Below are 10,533 nucleotides of genomic sequence, written 5' to 3' on the forward strand. Positions count from 1 at the left end.
GGTAGTTGGGTGCTGAATCTGAATGGCAACTACCCTTACTACCCCAACTACCGTCTATTTTTAGAGAGACCCCACCCCCACCTTTGAAGCTGAATCTGAATGGCAACTACCCTTACTACCCCAACTACCGTCTATTTTTAGAGAGACCCAACCCCCACCCTTGAAGCAGTTTTTAAAGAGACCCCATCCCCACTCTTTGATTATTCTTTGCGCATGGTATACAATATGGGTATCGATTCTCATTAAATCATTTGTTTTAAGCTTGTTTCTGGCATTCATAACTTTCTCCGACCTTTACTAAGCTCACCACCCACCTAGTCGAAAAAAGGCATTTTATTCATACATGGTTTAATGCCCCCCCCCAGGGTAGAAATAAGTTTAATACAGATTTTAAGGAAAACTGTTATTCAAAGGGAAATTTTAGGAAACTGCCAATATAATTTATGAAACTGCCAATATAATTTATGAAATTGCCAATATAATTTTGAAACTGCCAATATAATTTAGGAAACTGCCAATATAATTTATGAAACTGCCATTATAATTTAGGAAGCTGCCATTATAATTTAGGAAACTGCCAATATAATTTAGGAAACTGCCAATATAATTTAAGAAACTGTCAATATAATTTAGGAAACTGCCAATATAATTAAGAAATTTTTAAAGGTTTCAGATTTATTTTATAATGGAATCTGAGAACCTAAGCAGAGTGGAGAATATATTGAAGAATGGTGGACTCTCAACTCCAGATATTGTTATTGTTGTTATTTACTTTCTAGGTAGGATTGCTATTAAAGAAACCATGACTCACTATCAATATACATATTTAGAAGAAGGGTTAACCCCCCCCCCCAGGTTGGAAACTTGGAATAGGGTTAACGGTGAAGACAAGTGAATTAATTTTTTATGAATATCTTTTGGTAACGCTGTTAAAAACAAGATATTTGACAAATGGAAAATTGTTGCAAACAGACCAATAAATTTCTAAAGAAAGGAGTTGTTAATAAATAACGTTTGAATTATGAATTGAAAAACACAAAATATTTCTTTTATTTCAAAATATAGATATTTGTAAATAATGGATATTGATGCGATTTTATTGGGCCAAAGGGGAGGGTGGGATGGATTTATTGGGTCAAGGGTAGGGTGGGATGGATATTCCAATCAATCAATAATATTTTTCTTTTAGCTCTAATAGGAGTAGGGTTTCTAGCCTCCAGGGCAACCAGACGAGGAAGCGTTTCCGGATTCTTTTTAGCCTCCCGGTATTTCATTATTTATTTTATAATCCCTGTATTTCATTATTTAATTTTATATTCCCTGTATTTCATTATTTATTTTGTATTCCCTGTATTTGCATGATTTATTTTATATTTCCTGTATTTTTATGATTTATTTTATATTTCCTGTATTTGTATGATTTATTTTATATTTCCTGTATTTTATAATTAATTTCATATTTCCGGTATTTGTATAATTTATTTTATATTTGCTGTATTTGTATAGTTTATTTTATATTTCCTGTATTTGCATGATTTATTTTATATTTCCTGTATTTGTATGATTTATTTTATATTTTCTGTATTTGTATAATTTATTTTATATTTCCTGTATTTGTATAACTTATTTTATATTTCCTGTATTTACATAATTTATTTTATTTTTCCTGTATTTGTATAATTTATTTTATATTTCCTGTATTTGTATAATTCATTTTATATTTCCTGTATTTGTATGATTTATTTTAAATTCCTTGTATTTGTATAATTTATTCTATATTTCCTGTATTTTTATAATTTATTTTATATTTCCTGTATTTGTATAATTTATTTTATATTTCCCGTATTTATATAATTTATTTTAAATTTCCTGGTTTTGTATAATATATTTTATATTTCCTGTATTTGTATAATATATTTTATATTCTGCGTATTTGTATAATTTATTTTATATTTCCTGTATATGTATAATTTTTCTATATTCCCGGTATTTGTATAATTTATTTTGTATTTCCTGTATTTGTATAATTTATTTTACAGTCTCTGTATTTGTATAATTTATTTTATGTTTCCTGTATTTGTATAATTTATTTTATATTTCCTGTATTTGTATGATTTATTTTATATTTCCTGTATTTGTATAATATATTTCATATTCTCTGTATTTGTATAATTTATTTTATATTTACTGTTTTTGTATAATTTATTTTATATTTCCTGTATTTATATAATTTATTTTATGTTTCCTGTATTTGTATATTTATTTTATATTTCCTGTATTTGTATATTTATTTTATATTTCCTGTATTTGTATAATTTATTTTATATTCTCTGTATTTGTATAATTCATTTTTTATTTCCTGTATTTGTATAATTTATTTTATATTTCCTGTATTTGTATAATTTATTTTATGTTTCCTGTATTTGTATAATTTATTTTATATTTCCTGTATTTGTATATTTATTTTATATTTCCTGTATTTGTATAATTTATTTTATATTTCCATGTATTTGTTTAATTTAATTTATATTTCCTGTATTTGTATAATATATCTATTTAAGAAACATGAACTGGATGCTTGTTGGTGGATCCCTATTCTCTAGTAATGTTGGTTCAGAACATTTAATCGGTAAGTATTGAATAATACAAAAGTTTCTATTTTACTTTATTTTTCAAGTCAGCGCTTTTACTGGTTTTTGTCAAGCAATTCTTATTTTCAAATGAAATAAGCAATTAACTACACTACTATTACTAATACATTAAAAAATACTAGCTAGTGCCCAGTGTTACCCGTGAAATATTTTTTTTTAGAATTTTGAAGTAAACAATTTTTGAAAATCAAAAAATTTAGAATTTCAGCCTATTTGGTCCAGCCATTTGACCAGCTATAGCTAACATATATATACATATATATATATGAGCAAAGAACTTTATTATATAGATTCACTTATTACTCAAACTTGTCCCCCGAAACTCAAAATACAGGAATATGAAATTTTGAGAAAATAGTTTCTAAATTGAAATTACGTTGCTTAAACATTTGAAGTGGGCACCCTCTAGCTATTTACTCTTGTAGAGTTTTTAACCCAAAAATAAATATTTTTCAGGGCTGGCTGGATCTGGAGCTGCTTCAGGTACAACTGGTTTAAATTCCTGTGAAATCAACTTTTTCTTAATTCAGTGTTTAAGACGGATCTTTTGATACCCCTATGGATATATTGAAAAAAATATTTTTCGGTCAAATGACTGTTTTAATAATTTTTTTCTTCAAATAGCTCTCAGCTAGGGTTGTTAATCGTTTTTTAAAACAATCAATAAACGATCGTTTTGTTTCGTTTTCGACCGTTTTCAAAAACGACCCACTTGTTTTTTATTTTAAAAAACGAAAAACGATTGTTATTGAAAATGATCGCTTCATAAAAACGATTAGCGACGGTTTTTATACGATTGTTTTTACAAAAACGATAGTTTTTAAAATAAAACATTTTTCGATATGTTAACGATCGTTAAGGAAGGGTCTTCATCAACGATCGTTAACAAAACAACAAACAAAATTACCTGCAACTTTATAGAATGTTGTTTTACATGAGGTTAAAAAGTTGTGGGGAAGCTAAAACTTCTTGATATTTTATCTGAAAATACTCAATGATAAGTCCCAAAGCCCTTCAGGTTTCAGGTTTCCTCTCTCCTACTCTCGTTGTTAACGAAGGGTCATCGTTAACGATCGTTTTAAAACCAACTCTTTTTAAAAAACAAACTTTTTAATAAAACAATCGTTTTTAAAATGATCGTTTCGTTTTTCGATGTTTCGTTGTCGTTTTCATAACGAAACGATTGTGTGTGTCTCGTTTCACATAGATTGCATTAATTTTCGAGACTGGGTAAACTTTAAAGTGTCACATCAAGTTGGCCTTTGATTTTACCTCACCAACTCACTTTTTTGGAGCCCTAGACATATGAATTTCAGATATGAAAAGAAGTTGTTTTTAGCTTTACTGTTTTGTGAAGTAATTTGCAAAATTCTCAGCGATTTTTGTTTGAAAGCTTACGGATCATTTTGGTTTATTGCAGTATAAATCAATATCAATTTATTATCACTGAAAATAATCTGATTGACGAACATTTATTGCAGTATAAATCAATATTTATGCTAATATATTTGACAATGTAAATATCAACTTTTTGGTGTGTACTGCAGTGCAGTGATTTGCAGTACTCTTACCGAAGAAAGAATGGGTTTTAGTGGAGAGTGATATGTTTATACTATGGACTTGAAAAGAATTCAGCAATAAAAAGCCAAGATTGAGTGGAAAAACATTGCATGGTTGCACACAAACTTTATGTTATATTATCATTATACAAACAATTAGTGTTGGACCGACTAAAGTTGATCTCAATAAACATGACATTCGCCTGGGGCGAATATATTTCCATTCGACTCTTCTTATCAGATCCTTTGGGCTGACTGCCGAGTCCTGGGGGACCCTGGGGATAAGATGGCCGACAATCTGCTTTCTTTGCCGGCAAGATAGATGCTGTTTCACTCCCTTTTCCAGCATCAATCTTACCCTGGCCAAGCCTAGCTTTAAACTGCTCTTTCAATGTGACCGACTTGCTATCTCTAGATAAGAAAGGGGGTTCAATACCCTTGTCCGCCTACAGTGTAATGTATTTAAGGCTGAAAACATTCTCGGGGTTTAATACCCTTTGGACTGCATCTGGATTAGTTGGCTTTATTCTTAGGTTGCATTTGTTTTGCTTTATTTCTCCAACTGGGAGCAATGAACTTATATGATACTATATGGATGAACCCTTGGATGGGTTCACAATACATTATGTATTTTATGTACATTTAGACTTGAATATGTTAGGGAGAAAATTATAGTTTATCAATAAAAAAATACATGTGTATCAATATGGTAAAAGAAATTTGGAAAATATTTTTCATTCAGGAGAAAATATTATTAATCAAACTGATAAATTTTCCCAATTCCTAAGATTTGTAAAAATCATATTACATTCATTTTTATTAACTTTATTATTCTCTATTCTCTATTCTCAATAACTTTTTTATTAGCTTATAAACTTTGCAGTTTAAGTACGTAAGCTAGCAAGGTTGCTTGCTCTCGATGCACTCCAATGTCCGGAAAATGTCGTCTCTTGAGATAAATAGATAAAAACCTAATATGACGTCACTCTCGCCTCTATAATCAGTGACATCATATTAGGGTTATATCTATCTATCTTAGGAAACGAAATTTTCCGTTCATGGGAGCGCGTCGAGAGTAAAAACCTTATTAAAGAACCAGGGTTGGGACAAGCAGTATAGAATATTTATCTATGCAATTGTTTTGAGTTATCATTTGGGACAATATGTTTTTTTATTTTAACTTTGTTCGTTTAAACGAAAAAGCAAAACTCAAAACCAAAGAAAAACATATTTCAAAATGATATTAATGCTTTCCCGGTATAGAATGATACTTGTTTGCCTTGGAACAAATAACTTTTTATACCCAAGATCGTAAAATTGGGAGTAACATTTGAAGAAAACATTCTAAGAGGTCGAATTTAGAGAATTTAAGCCGCGTCTCAAATTTGAAACGCGGCTCAAACATGGTTGGTTTCACTTGAAATTGTATTCAGTGTTTCGAGATTTGAGCCGGCACTCAATTGGAACCGGTTTTTGGCAGTTTAGCGACGCAATTTAAATTCTTCAAATTCGGCCTCAGACTATTTACAATTTCAGGAATAGCAATTGCAACATATGAGATGAACGCTATCTTTATTTTGATGCTTCTTGGTTGGTTCTTTGTACCTGTCTACCTAGCTTCAGGAATTCTTAAATTTAACAAATATTTATTATTTTTACCGTCCTTTGACCAACATTACCAACCTATGATTCCCCCAACAGAGGGACGTTAAGTTACTTTACGTCCCTTGGGACAATCAAGTAAAATAACCACCCGCTCTGGGGTCTACCAAGTATTCATGAAAAAATTCTCGCATTTTCATATCAAAAGGCGATAAAATTGGTCTTGGGAACCCTTGGTAAAGTAAAATTCTCTTAACTTTCCTGTAAAGTAGTTGTAAATAATTAATATTCATGATAATTAGGAGAAATTAACTGATTATTTTTTTTTGTATTTAAACTCTGACCTAACAGATAAGGCAAATAACAAATGAAAATGATTGTTTACCATTTTTAAACAATTTCAACAATGCCATAAGAGATAATCATATTCTTGTGCGATCACTGATCAGTAAAAAAACCAAACGAAAAACTAAATATTTTATATGCATCTCTAGAACTTTCTTTCTGAACAAATCAAGAAAATAATTTAATAAAATGAATTAAGGAATTTATACCATGCCTGAATATCTTAGATTGAGGTATTTTCAAGTTTTTACTAGAAATAATATTATTTGGACACAATGTTAAGGGGCTTGTCTTCATTAAAAAAATGAAAAAATCAGAACAGCCAGACATATTCTTTTTGAGTTAGAGATAGGGTTAAATCTACTGCCTGAATAACTTGTTTTACCAATACCAAGCAATGTATTTAGAGCTACTTCTGGTCATTGGATTTCAACATTTCAGAGCTCTCTGGAAAGTCAGTAAAATTGCACATTTGTGGTTTTAATTAATAAGACACTCAGTGTTTAAAATTTTTTAAATATTTATATTTCTTAAAACTTTAAGCAAGAAAACTTTGCAGATTTGGTCCAGACCTCACATTTTGTAGAGGGCTGTACTGCAGTCTGGGATTAGAGTTAGGAGAGGGCTGTACTGCAGTCTGGGACTAGAGTTAGGAGGGCTGTACTGCAGTCTGGGACTAGAGTTAGTAGAGGGCTGCACTGCAGTCTGGGACTAGAGTTAGGAGAGGGATGTACTGCAGTCTGGGACTAGAGTTAGGAGATGGCAGTACTGCAGTCTGGGACTAGAGTTAGGAGAGGGCTGTACTGCAGTCTGGGACTAGAGTTAGTAGAGGGCTGCACTGCAGTCTGGGACTAGAGTTAGGAGAGGGATGTACTGCAGTCTGGGACTAGAGTTAGGAGATGGCAGTACTGCAGTCTAGGACTAGAGTTAGGAGAATGACTGTACTGCAGTCTGGGACTAGAGTTAGGAGAGGGCTGTACTGCAGTCTGGGACTAAAGTTAGGAGAGGGCTGTACTGCAGTCTGGGACTAGAGTTAGGAGAGGGATGTACTGCAGTCTGGGACTAGAGTTAGTAGAGGGCTGTACTGCAGTCTAGGACTAGAGTTAGGAGAGGGCTGTACTACAGTTTGGGACTGATGTATTTTTTGTTATTTACAGGTTTGGAGGCCAAAGAATACGAACAGTTCTCTCAATTTTCACGCTCTTTCTCTACATATTCACCAAAATCTCAGTTTGTATTTCTTCGCTTGAATTAAACAAATACTGAAGAATAATTTAAACATAAGCTTTCCTATCCATAGCAAACCTAATGACAGTTAAAAGTCCCTTGGCCTACAAACAATTCATTTATTTACTAAATAATTGGTTACTTTAATTTACAACATTTTATAATTTGTATTTCAATCAATATAAAACAACAAGTTGACACCTTGATAGTCTGATTTTATAAAGAAATAATTGTTAACTCAAGGATTGATTTTGGTGAGAATAAAAATGACAAATTTACGATCCAGCTTAACCCTACAAAGACTATATATAGGGTTCTACATCTGGAGGGGGTTTACGCCAAACCTCCCCCCACCCTCTTGTTATATAAAAGCCAAAGAGTCAAGATATAGAAGCCACGAGGTGCAATAACTGAAAGGATTTCTGATTTTCTAATCTCTAAAGTTTCCACAATTTCTGCAAAGAAAATTTGCGTGGGTTTTTGCACAGACGCCTTTAAGGGGAATTTGCACAATTTTAGTTTTCTTGAATACACGTTTTTTGTTTTCATATTTCGCGAAATATTTGTTTTTTTCACACTTTTTGCTAAATAACTTGTTTTGGGAGGATGAGGAGCCCCTGTCTATTTTGGGTAAACCAGACGTCAGTCGAAAAAGGGTTAACAGACCAGCTTTCGAAAAAAATAATGGAATTTTCTATATAACAAATGCTTTAGACTAGAAGCTGGGGGTTTTTTACCTTCTAAAATATCGCTTTCTAAAGAGCTAGAAAATATTGAAATCCAATGACTGGAAGTAGGTCCAAATATATAGATTTAATCTAGTAGAGGTAAAATAAGGGATTAATGCAAGGACTCAGGTGGTGGGTATAAAAGCTTTTAGCTGTAAGATAGGGGCAAGTGCTAGTTAGAAAAGTCAGAAAATTTGAGCTTCCCAGCTCAAATATTTTTTATGCTTACAACAGCAAAAACGATGGGGGGGGGGGGTCATATTAAAATAGGGTCAATAATATAATATATATAATGTGAAAAGGTTTAAATATTAAAGAGGATTAAAGCCCTTAAAAACAGATTTGGAAAAGAAAAAAGTACTGAACTGATCACTGATCAGCTTGATCGAAAACAATTTAAATCATTAAAAAAAATTCCGTTTATGTTTTAACATTTTTAGATTGATTTGTATTCTGGGGCTTTATACATCAAGTTTGCTCTTGGGCTTCAGGTTTATTTTACATTAAATCCGGCCAAACCAACACCATGGACGAAGAAATAAATGATGGCTTAGGCATTGCATACAAGATATAAAATCTAAATTATTACTAGAAAAAGTGTCGCAAAGAGCTCTAAAAAATCAAATTATGCTAAGGGGGAATTACCATGTTATAGGAACAGATTTAAAATATGCTAAAGTTTGATCTTAGGTTTAAATTTTAAAAACCTTAAAAAAAATAAACTTGTGCTTTCATGTCTCAATTTGGCGTGTATTTTTCTACAGTTAAACCTTAAATAAGCCATACATCGAAAGAATTCATCAAATGTCGTATTCTTCACTTTTTGATAATGGAATGTTGCAGATATTTAGTTTTTTTTATTAAAACTAATTTAAAACTGTTCCTGCATATTCATAGCTGTTCATTTATTTTCGCAAATACTGAGATTTACGTAAAAAAATATAAAACCCATAAAAAAATTGTCAAGACGACATTTGATAAATTCTTTCGATGCATGGCTCATTTAGGGTTTAACTGAATGTTTCTCATTTTTGCTTCGCTTTTTTAAATGAACTAGGCTTTTAGGGCACTTTGCGCCCATCTTCAATTGTGAACATTTTCTCTTTGAATACATCCTGAAACAATTTTTTTAAATTTGCAGATTAAAAAAAATTTCGTGGATTTTCAAAATTTAATAAAAATAAAATTTTGTTGTTGGTTACTTTTTGACGCTTTAATCATCCATAAACCTTCCTCACAAAATGTGTGCCCAAACGCTTCAGCTGTTTCTGTTTTGACGTTTATTGGATACAAACAGACAAAAAAGACAGACACCTAAACACCCAAACAAACACCCAGAATATAAAGTATATATATATATTTATGTATTTATAAAGGGAGAGGAAGGACTTTATATTTCTATAATTGTTCTACTGCTGCTAGCTGGATGCTTTAGTATAGGTAAATATGTCTGTATACACAAAGCTGTTTTTATATTCAAATTAATAATCATTTATAAAAATAATTATTTAAACTTACTTTTACTGAATTTTGTAAGGAGGAGGACTAACTGCTGTGATTTGGACAGATTTCTTCCAAACAATATTAATGGTCTGCGGAGCATTTATAGTTATGTCCTTTGCTATGGTTGAGGTTGGAGGCTATGATGCTATGCTTACAAAGTTAGTTAATATTTTTACAAATACTATAAGCAACCCCAATAATTTTGGATATTTTAACTTTCTTAAACTAAAAATCAATCCTTTTAATTGTAAAAGTTAGTTAGGATTTTCATATTGTTGGGAGCTAGTAGTTAAAGATGGTACCCTGTACAGCAGTATTCAATAAAATATGGAAGTTATGATTAAACTACACAAGTATTCCATTCATTGAATTCTTTAGAAATAACGAAAAATTAATTAAAATGTAAACCTAGAAATGGCAGGTGGCTAAGTTAATAAAAGCCTCAATTTAAAAAAAAACTGTTTATAATCAACGGGGAGATGTTTTCGTTTCTATCAAAAACAATTATACAGTTTTAGTCAAAACCAGCTCTTTATAGTTCACTGCAGTTCTTTAGGTTTCAAAAGTCCTTTAAACTTCTTTGAAGTTGAACAACAAAGTTTTTTTACTTTTAACTTTATTTGTATTCATATGCAAAAAAACATTTGATTATGATGCATCTGAACTCAACTTACATATTTTATAATAATGTGACAAACAGGTTTTCCCAAGTAAGTAAATTTTATATCATGACTGTATCCCCAATATACTAATTCAATGCTATATATTTGTGTGTTAGAATTTTAATAAATAAAATGGGATTTTCAGGAAAAATTTGGAATCCAATATAAAGCACTCAGACAAGAGTGTGTTTTATGACACTCTCACAACCCCCTTTTTATTAGATAGTAAAATATATGTTCCTCTACCACCCCCCCC

The 10,533-nt window shown here is 31.0% G+C and overlaps 1 protein-coding gene across 2 annotated transcripts in view; it reads left to right on the forward strand.

The window, feature by feature from the left end:
• Positions 1-668: 668 nt before the first annotated feature.
• Positions 669-10,533, forward strand: part of LOC111706315 (sodium/glucose cotransporter 4) — a 25,943-nt gene continuing 16,078 nt past the window's right edge. Inside the window, exons 1-10 of one of the 2 annotated variants that reach the window (XM_023479156.1) lie at positions 669-779; positions 1,190-1,265; positions 2,562-2,629; positions 3,108-3,134; positions 5,747-5,833; positions 6,357-6,390; positions 7,315-7,387; positions 8,553-8,603; positions 9,489-9,552; positions 9,650-9,773. In XM_023479156.1, coding sequence (XP_023334924.1) covers positions 686-779; positions 1,190-1,265; positions 2,562-2,629; positions 3,108-3,134; positions 5,747-5,833; positions 6,357-6,390; positions 7,315-7,387; positions 8,553-8,603; positions 9,489-9,552; positions 9,650-9,773 — 698 coding nt within the window. In that variant the 5' untranslated portion in view covers positions 669-685. The remainder of the gene's footprint in view (positions 780-1,189; positions 1,266-2,561; positions 2,630-3,107; positions 3,135-5,746; positions 5,834-6,356; positions 6,391-7,314; positions 7,388-8,552; positions 8,604-9,488; positions 9,553-9,649; positions 9,774-10,533) is intronic. The other variant, XM_023479157.1, reaches the window with a different exon arrangement.

Source organism: Eurytemora carolleeae, unplaced genomic scaffold (genome assembly GCF_000591075.1).
Source record: "Eurytemora carolleeae unplaced genomic scaffold, Eaff_2.0 scaffold260, whole genome shotgun sequence".
Taxonomy (NCBI): domain Eukaryota; kingdom Metazoa; phylum Arthropoda; class Copepoda; order Calanoida; family Temoridae; genus Eurytemora; species Eurytemora carolleeae.